The 13,652-nt window shown below is 51.3% G+C and overlaps 1 protein-coding gene across 1 annotated transcript; it reads left to right on the top strand.

Moving 5' to 3' along the window:
• Positions 1-6,614: 6,614 nt before the first annotated feature.
• Positions 6,615-8,880, top strand: LOC117028692 (apolipoprotein L2-like). Its single transcript, XM_033117555.1, has 2 exons — positions 6,615-6,703; positions 7,931-8,880. Exons 1-2 carry the CDS (start codon positions 6,615-6,617, stop codon positions 8,781-8,783), a joined length of 942 nt encoding a protein of 313 aa, XP_032973446.1. The 3' UTR covers positions 8,784-8,880.
• The last annotated feature ends 4,772 nt before the right edge of the window (positions 8,881-13,652 follow it).

Genomic DNA, 13,652 nt, shown 5'->3' with positions numbered 1-13,652 from the left:
TATCTTTCACTCTTCAGTCCCTCCCTGGAAAAAATGGAGGGGGGGGTGTCCCTGATGCCACCATGCACGTGAGCTCGGGATGAACAAGGCCCGGATGGGAGGGCCAGGTTGGCCCCTCTGGTCCACTCCCAGCCCCTCCTGCCTGGGGCAAAGCAGAAAAGCCCACCAGCCCCACGACTTACAGGCTACAGGCTACGAGACCTTTATCTGTAAACGGAGTTGATAATTCTTAGAGCTGATGTGAGAAAAAGGAAATGCATAGAAGGTGCCTACACAGTGCGTGGCACGCACTTCCTCCCTCGTCCATGGTGGCTGCTCTGCTCAGGAACCAAGCAGGAAACAGGACGTGCTTTCTGTTTTCAGAGTTTTCTGTTTCACCATGACAGTGACCTTCCTACAAAAAAAGTCCTCCGTTTGGAGAGAAAAACATCTGTCACCAAGAGGAAATAAGCCAGGGGAGAAACTAGCAGGGTTTTCCCTGGGAGAGAAGTTTCTCTCCCAGAAACGCCTGGGTCCACCCAAACAGCATGGACCACCAGGGATGGCCTCCTCACCACAACCCAAAAACATGGGTGCTTTCCCTGCCACCAGGACAAGCCGAGAGAGAGACCTGATCAGAAGGGGTCAGGGCAGACACAAAACACTGTGGCTGAGCAGTGGCCTTAGGGAACAGGTGCCAAGGGAACAGAGCAAGCAGGAGACAGTGGGCTCTGTGGGGGGAGGCACTTGAAGGGCTTCCCAGAGGAGGTGATACCAGGTTTGGGCTTTGAAGGACGAGCATGATTTTTCCAGGTGGTAGAAGCAGGTGCTCTGGCAGAAGGACCTACGTAAGCCAATGTGTGGGAGCCGCATGGGTGTGGCGTTCACTAGCAGCAGGCATGAGATCCAATAGCCCAAGTATGCGATGTGCATGTTGTGTGTTCGGGGCGTGTGCTCATTGCTGGTGACAGAAAGGAAATTGGGGCAGACATTTGGGAGAGTGTGTGGAGGAATGAGGAGCCAGGGGGCTGGGAACAGCCCAAGGGGTGGGGAGTAATTGGCCGGGGTTCCACTCTGTCAGTGGCAGGTCTTCCTTCCAGAAGCCAGAGGCAGAGTGGGCTGAGCGGAGAAGGACTGGATGTCAGGCCTGGGGTTGCTTGATTCAGCGCTTCAGCAAGGAGGGTGGGACGAGTCTAGGGTGGTGCCTTTGTTTCTTTGATCACTTATGTCAGAAATGGGGCCTTTTGCTTTCACTTTTGGTCCCTGATACATCTGGTCGGAAGATGTGTCTGGTCATTGTGCAGACACACAGCCGGTGACTGGATCTGCAGAGCTAATAACAACTGGGTCTTGTTCCAAGTCAGCCAGAGGAAGACTCCTTGGTAAGGGGGGGTAGGAGGCCCCCAGTCATCTCCTCATCCTCACAACCCTCTCGGAAGAGGACTATTCTCACAAGTTTATAGAGGCAGGAAACTGCAGCTCAGAAAGGTTGGGCAAGCGGCCTGAGGGCACCCACGGAGCAGTGGCAGAGCAGGCTCTGAACCCAGGTTTATCTGACTGCTCCCTCCCCCTGAGGTCCTAAACAGTGGAGGGGGAGGGACATCTGTTCAAATGGGTTCACAAAGCTCCCCCGGCTTAGCTCAGGTTCGGGGCTATCTGAGACAGGAGCCGGTGACCCCAGGAGGAAGGTGGCTGTTGGGGTGATTTGGAGGAAGCAGAGCAGGTGGAGGAGGGCAGGGGAGTCAGAGCCTCTGCTCCTTGTGGCTTGGCTGCCCTGAGACTGTCCCCAGGGGGCTGCTGTAGGCTGGGGGGGACAAGGATTTCTCCTGAGATGGGAGGAATCAAGAGGTTGTTTCACCCACCCTGTCTCTGACTGTGCTCAGTGCCAGGCCCTGTGGGGAAACTGAGGCCCTGAAAGGGAGTGACTTGGCCCAGGTGCCAAGATGGAAGATGGCAGGGCTTTGCATCCCCACCCTCCCTGGCCCTCAGTGCATGAGTGGGGGGTGGGGGGGATGGAGAAGCAAAAGGTGGTCTGTGTCCTGATTCAGAAAGACGGCCCTGAGGTAGGGAGTGAGAAGGGCGCGTCCCAGGACGTCTGCTGCATGATCCCAGCCTCGTCTGATAAACACCAAACTGTAGCCGCGAGTGTGACTGTCGAGTGTGAGCTCACATCTGTGGTTCACTCAGGCAGAGGCAAACCTGGAAACGTTTATATAAAACCTCATTTCTCCCCTGAAATACCGGTGTCGGAAGCTGTTGGCCTCCACTCTGCCCTCCGAGAGCTGTGTGACGCTGAGCAAGCCACTTCCCTAGGAATTATTTGCTCCTAGCTCTTACCCATTTTAAAATTGGTTTCAGTCTTTTCATGTCGATTTGTAGACTCTTGTGTACTGTGGCTTGCCGGACACCTTTGCCTGCAGGACGAGCCCCACGGGGGTGGTCCTGGCCTCTCCTTGAATTCTGACTTGTTTTTATGGCGTCCTTTGCAGTCTTTCATTTTTCAGAGGTCAAATCAATCAAACTTTTCCTTTAAGGATTCTAGGATTGTGTCTGATTAGAAATGTTTCGTCAGCTCAACATTTGTGTTACCATTTGTTCTATTCCGTTTGTCGTATTTTTCTTTCTGGTTTACATTTAGACCCTTTGGATTGATTGATTCATTCATTTTGTGGAAGCCGGTTATTTCCCCAACCCCTCCTCCTCCTCCTCCTTCTCATCCTCCCTAATGCAGGACATATTTAGTGAGCACCCACAAGAGGAAAAAGGAAATGACTTATTGTGTGCCTTCAAAGGGGCCTCCAGTGCAGTGAGGGACCTGGTGGCAGTTTGTGAACCTCAGAGGGAGGGGCTGGAGGGGGCGCCAGAGCTCCAGCCCTGGCCCAGCCACCCTGGGGGAGGGGAGGTTTGGAAGGTCCTGCTCAGGCCACAGGCCTCATTCGGATTTTAGCCAGGCCCATGTTTTTTCCACATTTCTCTTTCTCCTCATATAAAAAATGTTATGGCTGCGGTAAGAAGACAGGAGGAAATGAATGGAACTCTCAGAAATCAGGTAGAACCATCTAAAGTAAAAACTGAGTCAGGTTTTATTGCTTTTTGCCACCAAGGGCTTTTCATCAAGAGCGACAAGAGAAACAAAAGGAATGACTCAATGGCGAGTGAAACTGGGGAGAGGCTGGTTGTTCTCTGTCCCAGTGATGGCTCCCACACTGTGGGTTGTGGCCAGGCTGTGCCAGGAGGGCACCCTGGGAGCACTGGGACGGGAGGGGGACCACAGGGGGCGGTGACAGAGAATAGACAGGGCCGTGTGTTTGTAGATACAAGTAGTATACACCTCAGAGGCGACAGGGAGAATACGACTTACTATTTGTAAAGTCTTAGAGCATCACCGGGCCAGAGCGAAGCCCACAGATGTAGGCCACTCTTATCATTAGCTGTTACCACACCTGTAAGCGCCTTTGCTAACATTTCAGCCAGGTCTCGAGAGGGGTACTTGATAAACGCTCTTTCCCTTTCTAAGACAGTGCCTAGACGTCAAGAACCTGATGAGTGTCCTGGAGCCCCTAAGAGGGGCCAAGGGGAGTCCCTCACCCAGAGTCTATGGGGGAGCCTGCTTTCTGGTACTCTCCTCAGCCATGGTGAGCTGCTCACTGCTCCCTCCCTGCTGCCCATCCAATGACTCAGAAGTGAGGCCAGGCCGGCCACAGGGAGGTGGGGGCAGCAGAGGGGAGACTCTTGTCCCCTCTACCCGGAATCTGATAATTCCAGGTGGAGAACTTCCCACCTCCCCAGTATCTGCTGCCCCCTGAGGCTGTGTTAGGGCCCTGCCCTGTGTTCCCATTATAAACACCTGCTTGCCAGGTGTGACTGCCTCAGGCAGGAACTACTTCTGTTGATCTCAAATACCCTTGCTGAGGCCCAGCTCTGTTATTCTCAGCCTCCCACCGCACCCCACCCCAAACAATATGTACACCGATTTAGTGCTGTGGGTTCCCTCCATCTAATTCCTGCTTTCCTTTCTTCCTTACTAAAGCAGGAAAAGAAAAAACAATGCTGCACCCACCTAGCATATCAACACTAGGACTGCATTGACTTGGCAACAAATGACCCTCCCAGGAGCTCCTGGGAGAGGAAAATACTGTCCTGTTGCAGGATAAGGAAGGGGAGGACAGATCAGAAGCCAGGACCCGCCGGGCAGGTTCCAGGGTCCTCGAAGGGGCCCTGGGGTCCTTATCCTGACGATAAGGAAGATGATCTCTTATTTAATAACGGGCCAGCGTGGGTTCAGAGGTGCCAACGGGGAGCTGTGTCCCCTGAGACCAGCCAGGAGGGCAGCGAGGGGATGGCAGAGTGATCACAGGGTTAGAGCTGAGTGTCCAGCCCCCCACCCATCTGATGAGCCCCTCCACCACCATTGTGGAGCGTCTGTGAGTAGCAGGAGGAATCCTCTTTACATGGCAGTTTTACTCAGTGGTGTGTAGTCTGGAACATTGGTTATGGATGTAAAAAACCCCATAGGTACACTACAGGGGAGAATGTACAAATCACAGGAACTTTTGAAACAAGGAGGCTTCAAAGTAATGTCAAAGATGTGTCTGACAGGCTCTGGATTCAGCCTCTGAGCTTTCTGCTTGCTGGTTTGGGGTGGTCACTTATCCTCTTGAGTTTTGCTTATTTTTCTATGAAATAATGTCTCTTTGAGATTCATGATGGTGGAGTAAATAAACACTCTACCTATGTCCTTCCACGAACACATTAAAATTACAACTAAATTATAGAACAATCCACATGGAGAACCATTTGATGTCTAGCCAAACAGAAGTCCTATAACTGAAAATATAAAGAAGCCACACTTAGATTGGTGGGAGGGGCGACGCAGAACAGGCCCCACACCTGCCTGTGGCAGTTGAGAATCAGGAGGTATATCTCAGCCATGCAGGCTCTCCCTGGAGGAGCAAGTGACCCCATCCCCCCACACCCGACTCCCCAGCCCAGAGCATTGGTGCCGGGAAGAAGAGCCCCCACATGTGGCTGTGAAAAATAATGGGGATTCCAACCATTCAGGTGGGACAGAAGGCTGTGTGAAACCCGGACGTCCTTTTAAATGGCCTGCTCGCAGACTCACTTGCTCTCAGGCACTCACCTTGGGCTCCAATGGAGGGAAGGTGACACAGGTGACCTTGCAGACATACAGGGGGCAGACTGAGGAGGAGTGTGGCTGCAGGAGGGCAACTGGAGGACAGTCGGCATTTTCCCAGTGAAGCGTCCTTCTTCCATGCAGCCAGCAGGAGGGTGCCATTTTCCAATGTTGAGCCCACCCCCAAAGGCCAAATTCCAATCTGATTGGCCTGGTGAGCTCCACTGCTCCACCCTGCTGACTCAGCTAGGATCCCACACCACCCAACTCACACACTGCTGGAGGCAGTTTCTCTGTGAGCAACCAATCCCTCCCACATTGCACTCTTTCTTGGAAAACTATCAGAATCCCCAGGCCCCAGGCAGGTTGTGACTGGCCTCAGTGTGCTCTGAGACTTGCTGAGCCACTCCAGGCTCAGCACTGGCACCAAACCAGAGTCTATATTAACCTGGTGATCACAATTCTCCCGCTCTAGTGACTGCCTGACGACCTGCCTCACCCAACTCTTATACCACAGCAGGCTTTATCAGAGGCTGAATTTAAGGAAGCCAGCAGGTGGCAGCAGGCCTCCAGGTGTCCTGGCTTTTTGCAGAGTTACCCCAGACCTGGTACTGATGGCAGCTGTCCTCAGTTCGCAGCATGGCCTCTCCCACGCATCTCCAGGTTTAGCACAGGCAGCAAACAACTGTGGATCATTTTGTAGCTCCTACCAGCTAGCCCCCAGCCAGTCACAGGCAGTGGGTGACCTGGGCCTGCACTGGAGCTCCTCCCACGAGGCCCCAGAACCAACATACTGGGAGGTTGGCTTCAGACCACAGCAGACAACTGCCCAATTAGCCCCACAAGTGGCCAAATGTGAAAGCCTTTCTTTACAGAGTGCTGCCCATCCCCTCCTGGAAGTGGTAAGTAATACGTCATACATGTCCTGTACTCTCTCAAGATTAAAACTTCTGAATTCCTAAACACACCTACATCCAGGAATTAGATAACTCATTCTGGAGGCTGGAAGTCCCAATTCAAGGTGCTGGCAGGTTGGTTTCTGGTGAGGCCTCTCTTCCTGGCTTGCAGATGGCCACCTTCTTGCTCTGTCCTCACATGGTCTTTCCTTTGTGAATGGGGGGGGGGGGGGAGAGAGAGAGAGAGAGAGAAAGAGAGGGAGAGAGAGAGAGAAGAGATCTGATGTCTCTCCCTCTTGTGAGGACACCAATCACATTGGATCAGGGTCCCACACTTATGACCTTATTTCACCTTAATTACCTCCTTAAAGGCCCTAACTTCAAATACTGTCACATCGGGAGGGTCAGAGCTTCAACATATGAATTGGGGGAGACACAATTCAGTCCATAACACCAGGTGACTCTATCATGGTACCTCAGGTGACAGCTGCTCAGGAAGATTAACATTTAAACACCTTACCCTCAATACCATTTACAGTTTACCACAATTTCTTCTAAACTTATATGTTTTCTTTCCACTAGACAGCAAAAGCTTTCCTGACGACATGGAGTTTTTACTGGAACCATCGAGCACTGAGAAATTGCTGAAAGAAGAAGATTGGGAGAGATATGTAGCTGAGGCCGGATTTTCCAGGTAACCTCCAGGGGAGTCCCCAGGACTGTCACCCACATGTCCCCCCGTGCTAGTTTGCTCTGGCAGGCACACCTCCTCCAGGCAGTATCCTGTGGTTGGGGTTGTAAATGTTCCTTCTCAACAATCCATGAGAAATGTTTCCTCCATAGCACTGCCTGGCAGTGAATGGCTCGGGTTGAGAAAAGATGATCTGCAGGGGGAAGGTCATGTGACCTTGGGCAAGTTATGTAACCACTTCGTCTTCATCGGTTCAATTTTACTGTGAGGAAAATAAGATGCTTGTAAGTGCTTAGCATAATGACTGACACATAGTAGGTACTCAACTAACATTAACTTTGAAAAGGATTGCTGGGAAAAGACAGGGGCCAAGGGTCTTCTCCCTCAAGATAGAGCCAGGCAGGACTTCCTTTGGGACAACCCACAAAAGTCCTGACACAATCAGTGTGTGTCCCAGGGGACTGGGGTTAGTGCCCTGTTTCTCCCTATGTAAAATATTGCACAAACATGCAGGATCCTGCTGGCCCAGAAGGCGGAGTCTTTTTCAACCCACGCTTCAGTGTACAGAGATGTAGTGGGGCTCGATCACGTGCTTCCCATATGGCTGAACTGTACCACCAGCCGCTCCCGGAGCCTTTAGTTTCTAGTCCCTTTGTAGGTCAGGACTGATACCATATAACCCAAGGCCTCCATCTGATACATCAGTGTGTCACACTGCCCGGTGACCAAGGCCAGACAAACAATGACACTCCTATTAGTTGGGACATTCTAGGAGCTCAGAGATCACTTCCCAGCAGCTACAGGCAGAGGGCACACCTCTATGTGGGTCAGCTGAAGTCCTCACCAGACTGTAAGATTGTCTGCATGAAGGTTTTGCTGCTCCAGCCCCACGTCTCTCTGTTCATCTACGGGGTACCCACTCTACAAACACTTTGGTCGTGACGGCCTTGACCTTCCCTTGAGTGAAACGCCATTTTTGTCAGAGACTTACCACTTCAGAGCTTCCTCAGAGGAGCTTCCTTATTCATCCCCCGGTTGAGTAAGTCCTATGGAGCATCTGCAAGGTAGAAAACGTGTGTTGAACATTGAAAGAATAATTCTTTACATTTGTAGAATTGTTTTCTCTTTGATTTCTACAAAAGCTCTGTGATTTCTGCCAGGTGGACCTGATGGGGCCCATTGGCAATGAACAAACTGCCTTTCTTAAGCACGTGGCCGTCTTTCTTCCAGGGAGGAGGCAGAAGCACTATATGAAGTCTTCACACAGTGGAAAAGAGGCATGGCCACGCTGCGACAAGACCAGCTGGACAGGGAGAGTTTTCTGCGTGCGTTTCCGCAGGTGAGACAGGAGCTTGAGGAGCGCATAGGAAAGCTCCGCACACTTGCAGACCAGGTTGACAAGGTCCACAGAGACTGTACCATCGCCCAGGTGGTGGCCAGCTCCACTGGCGCTGTGTCTGGCATCCTGACCATCCTTGGCTTGTCTCTGGCCCCCGTGACAGCAGGGGCCAGTCTGGTGCTTTCGGCAACTGGGATGGGACTGGGGATGGCAGCTGCTGTGACCAGTGTGTCCACCAGCATCGTGGAACGTTCAAACAGCTCATCAGCAAAAGCCAAAGCCAGTCACCTCATGTCTACTGACAGCAACAAAGAGAAGGTGGCTGTGGAGATTCTACAACACAGCTCACCCAAAGTTGCTTCCTTAACAAGTCGTTCTGTTGGATCAGTGCAGGGCATTGTGAAGAATGTCAAAGCCTTGAAGCTGGTCAAAGCCAAGCCTCTCTTAGCCGCCGAGGCCAAGTCCTTCATGAACGGAGGGGCAATGTCAGTCAGAAGCGCCGAGAAGGTAGAGAAAGCTTTTGGGGGTACTGTTCTGGCAATGACCAAAGGCGCCAAGATCGCGGGTATGGCCACTGCTGGTTTTGGCCTTCTGCTAGATGTGATCAGCCTCGTGGAATCGTCAAAACACTTACATGAGGGGGCAAAGGCAGAGTCGTCTGAAGAGCTGAGGCAGCAGGCCCAGGAGCTGGAGACACAGTTGGAGACTCTCTCCAAGATCCACAAGATTCTGCAGGAGGCCTGATTCTGTGACCCCAGACAGCGCAAGGAGTGGGGACGTGTACGGGACAAAGGTGTGGAGATACCTTGTTAGTGGGGAATAGAAGGCGGGATGAAGTCTATGTCAGGTGTGTCAAGGAGAAGGTGGGATGTGCAGCTGGCAGTAAGGGAGGAGCGGGGACTGGACAGTGAGGGGAAGGGGCAGAAACAGTGTCTTTTGGACTAAAGAAGACGTCGGAGTCATGAATAGAGAGACGTGGAGGGATAAGCCTCGAGCAGGCCAGGAATACTAACAAGTTGAAAATGGGAGGAAGCTAAATAGTTTGAATTGTTGGAATAGGTAGGAAGGAACAGCAGCTCCTTTAGACCCTCCCCATGGTCTAACGTCCCAGCAGGAATGGAGTCGTTCCCGGGTGGTGGCCTTTACCCTACTTTCTGCTGTCACTCACCTTTGTCTTCCAGAAGGGTCCTCTTGGTTAGACAGTGACTTCTTGTTGTTTTCTAATTTTTTTCAGTTATAGTAGACATATATGTTAGTTTTAGGAGTACAACATATTGAGTAGACATTTATCTATCTTATGAAGTGATCACCCCAATAAGTCTAGTACCCATATGGCTCCACGCATAGTTACTGCAATATTCTTGACTATAGGCAATGCCTTCTTTTTCTATTTTATAATATGACAATATTATAGTAGTTTCAGATGTACAGCACAGTGATTTGACATTTATGTACCATACAAAATGTCCACACCATGATACATATGGTACCCATATGTACCCATATGGGTACACACATAGTACCCATATGACACCACACATAGTTATTACAATAAAATTGACTATAGGCAGTGACTTCTTCATGATGCTGATGACGACGCTGGCAGCCCCTGGTGGAGATGCTGGTGCTGGTGGTGAAGGGGATGGCAGGAGGGATGCTGATGTTCACGGTGGGGGCGATGAGAGCAAAGTGGGTGGGACATTTGACACGTTGCTGGAGCTCTTTGGGGCCAGGCTGATCTGAGAGAGCAATGAAGCTCCATGAAACTCCAAATGCTGTGTTGGAGCACTGGTTGATTTGATAAAGAAAAGGAACACGAAACCCAATGGCAGCAACAGGTCAAGTCATCTTGTGAGGTGTCAGGGAGATCTACCAGCGTGGGGCCAAGAGACATAGCCTCAGGGAGCCGGAGTCTTCTCATCAGTTGTTGGGGGGAAGGTGCTGGATGAGATGATACTTGCGATCTCTCTGGCTCTCCCCATCCTGTGTTCTATAGAGTTGGTTCAATAAACATGGACTGATACTCTGAGCCTTTGTTGTGTTGATGGAGGGCTCAGCTGGGCTCTGGAGGCCTGACTTCTCTTCCCCATGAGTCTGTCTTCCAGGATCTGAGGGAGCAAGTCTTCCATTGCTCGTCCTGCTCGCTCACCGGCCCCCGCTTTCCCATCCAGTCATGTCCCCCAGATTTCGGTGCCCCACAGGCCCCACTGGGACACCGGCGGGAAGCCTGTGCACATCTGGCTGGGGGCTGAGCTCGGCATGTTCCTCATCCAGAGGCTGGGACCCAGGACTGACAGGGAGCAACCAGGCTGGTAAGATCAGAAGGGCTTGTGTGCAGGTGTGAGAGGGTCATCGAGAAATAGAGGGAGAGAGCGAGGCAGCCAACACCAAACGTCCTCGCCCAAGCCAGTCTCACACTTCACCTCGACTCCTGCATAGAACTTCCAGAATGGTCTTCCTGTGGTTACTCTTGTGACATTCTCCCCAACCCCACCCATTCTCCACACTGAGCCAGAATCGCTTAAGAATATAGACCTCATCCAGGACCTGCTTCCAACTTTTCAATGGATTCCCATTACTCTTTGCACAAAGGCCCAAAGCCTCCATGCAGCCTAAAGCACCCTGTTGTAGCCTGGGGCCCCTGAGGGCAGAGCTGGAGGCAAGGCTCACTCAAAGAGTGTTTATTTGGGAAAGGATCCCCAGGAGCAGCACTGAGGCCCCAGGGGAAGTGAGTCAGTGAAGGAAGGACAGTCGATACAAGGACATGTTCTTCATTTAGTCGCCCACATGCATGAGTGAGTTATGGACCTTTTGAGGCGACTTTATGGCATGGCCTCAGATCCATCCTCTCCAGGAAGGAAAGAGGAAATCTCTGGACCTTTGCTCCCATGCTCCACGGGCTTGCTCTAGTAGGCAGTAATTCTCTGCATTTCCATGAGTGGGGTCAGGACAGGAAGCAAAGGAACATGCCTAACGACCCAGAAAATGTCCTTAGTCACTCACAAAGTGCATCCACTGTCTTCTATGTCCCTCTTATATGCCACCTTGCAGAGGACATATCTCAGTCCCTCCAACTGTCTATCAGCCTTCAATTCTTTCTGCCATTTCTTCCTGAAGAAGTCAACACAGTCATGGCCGCCCACTTGCCTGATTGCCACAACAGCACGTTTCACTTATTTGTCATTCTTCATCAGTTCTTGATGATTCACATTTTTTTCATAGGTTTCACATGTGCATTGAATATTGCAGGCACTGAGTCAATGAGCCAGTCAGCAGTCCATCAACACTTTTCCCCCTGAACCCTGAGAGTTGATTTCCGTTTTGCTAAATGTGCATCTAATACATTCCACTGTAATACTTGTATCAGTTCCCTTGGTTATGAGCAACAGAAACTGAATCTGGCTAACATACACAAAAAAGAGGGTGCATTGGGAGGGCAGTTCGGAGAATGGAAAGAATCACCAAATCTACACAATTCAGGAAGGGCAGGAAATAGAACAGGTCCATCTTCAGAAGTTTCTGATCTGCCCACTGAGGTCCCTGCCATTATATGGCTTAGATCCAAACACCTAGAATCCTAGTGTCTTTGATTAACATTTCAAATTCTCAGGAGACAGATTAGCTTGGGTCAGGTGACTATATGCTTGGACCAAGCAGTCAGGCCAAGGGATGAGGAAGAATGGGGACATGAGGAACATGAACCCTGGGGGAAAGTCTCAGGTCAAGAGGCCACGTGTCTGCGGTCACCCCCTTGCCTATCACACGCATACATGCACTCTTCTTCTCAGGCAAACAAAAGTGACTTTCCCTCACCTGTGATGGATCCCACGCTCCCATCTACAACCGCAAGTGCGCTCACCACTTCCCCAGTGGGAGACAAACTCAAAGAGTTCCCACCCACTGAATCTTGAACGATGACATGGAGTGTGGGGCCTCAGCACGGTGTCCGTGTTTCTTTTGCCTCACTGGGCTCCTTTCTCAATCTTTTTCATGTATGTACATTTATGAAACAAAGAGGGGAAGTAGAGACGACACCCACCACTGACTACTGCGGCCACGGATACGAGCCTTGCGGTGCTGATCCCACTCGGGGCTCCTCTGACTTCTGGGCAAATTCATTCTGTGAAGCCTGAACGCCTTGGTGATCCTGCCTCAGTAAGACTAGAGTTTTCTGTTAACCTTCACTACTTCCTCTGGTAGTACAAGAAGGGATCCTGTGGGGACTCTCGAGTTCTAGTCCCCTTCTCCTGCTCTATCGTGTAGCAACCATATGAAGTTCTCCTGCTCATCACGATCCACGACCACATCCAACCCAGTGCCCTCACTGTTATCCAGCCAGCCAGGAACATGAGGGACCAGATGTGGCAAGTCAATGGGACCGGTTTTCTCTGCCCTCAGGAAGACGTCCCCTTTTTGGTACTAACACTCCGAGACCAGAGACCCCAGAGTCACGGGTATGGAAAACAAAAGTTTTGAAAGGTGTAACCTCGAGCTCTCACTTTCATCTTAGCTTCTTAATTCCCAGATCCATCAAATATGGCTATGGAAGAAAATGCGTTAAATGCTGGGTGTGGGTTCCGAGCATCATACAATCGATGAGGCAGCACGCCACCTCTCAAGGTCCTTCTCCCAGCTGACGTGAAGCTGAGTCCCCTCCAGGACACTTGAAGGATATAGCAGGCGATCAGTCTGGGGCTAGAATTCATCAGGGGCCAAGTGAACCTTAATGAGGGGCGGACTGTGTTGTAGTTAGACGCAGTCTCTCTCTCAGCCACTTGGCTACAGGGTCCCCCTTTAAAGCTAGGCTGCCTGGGGAAAGGGGGTGACATGCCGCCCCAAACGCTATCTTCATGGAGTATTAAGTCTTTTTGACAGTGGGGGCCTTCTAGTGAGCAATGACACGGGACAGGGGTATTTCCAGCTCTGATCTCCTTCCGAGAGCCCCATCCATATATCTCTTCCCTCAATGTCTTTGCCAGCAAGCCTCCACATTCATTCCTTCTAACATTCCGGCCTTCCAGCCAGGCCCTGAGCTGTTGCCCAGGAGACGATGCAGACCCTGACCTCAGGACACCTCTCCTTCCAGGCAGAGTGGACTAGCAGGTGTTCCCTGTTGCTGTTTGGGAACACCCTAGAGAGGAGTTCCCCAGCAGTCCCATTGGGGTTGAAGCCACTGTATGGGCAGGAAGTCCAGCAAAACTGGACAGAAGCTGAGAATGAGGTCAGCAACCGCCACTCAGGATGCTGGGGGTGGGGCTTCACCACCACCCTGGCCCCTCTCAGGCGAAAATCCAGGTCTAAATACACCAACTCTCCTGACGGTCTGTGAGCTGCAACCAAGTCTCAGGTACCAATTTCTGTGTCACTTAACATCCTATGGTTGCAGGCAAAGCAATACCAACAAAGCAAAACAAAGACAGAAGCAAATGCGAGAACAAAAAAATTAAAAATAACACGTCTGGCTAACTCAAGAAGAGGGGTATTTATTGGAATGATCCAGAATATAAGAAACATGAGTGCCTGCAGACACAGACACACACACACACACACACACAGAGCCCATTTTCTGATTTCCAGGGGAGAGACTCTGATTGTCAGCGGAGGGGGTGTGGA

This window comes from Rhinolophus ferrumequinum, chromosome 10 (assembly GCF_004115265.2).
Source record: "Rhinolophus ferrumequinum isolate MPI-CBG mRhiFer1 chromosome 10, mRhiFer1_v1.p, whole genome shotgun sequence".
In the NCBI taxonomy this organism is placed as follows: domain Eukaryota; kingdom Metazoa; phylum Chordata; class Mammalia; order Chiroptera; family Rhinolophidae; genus Rhinolophus; species Rhinolophus ferrumequinum.
This window is presented reverse-complemented; position numbering and strand designations above follow the sequence as displayed.

Excerpts from the sequence above, each read along its gene's own strand:
- LOC117028692 (XM_033117555.1), top strand. The coding sequence starts at position 6,615 with ATGGAGTTTTTACTGGAACCATCGAGCACTGAGAAATTGCTGAAAGAA. Across the intron at positions 6,704-7,930 it reads GCTGAGGCCGGATTTTCCAG|GGAGGAGGCAGAAGCACTAT; the intron begins GTAACCTCCAGG and ends TCTTTCTTCCAG.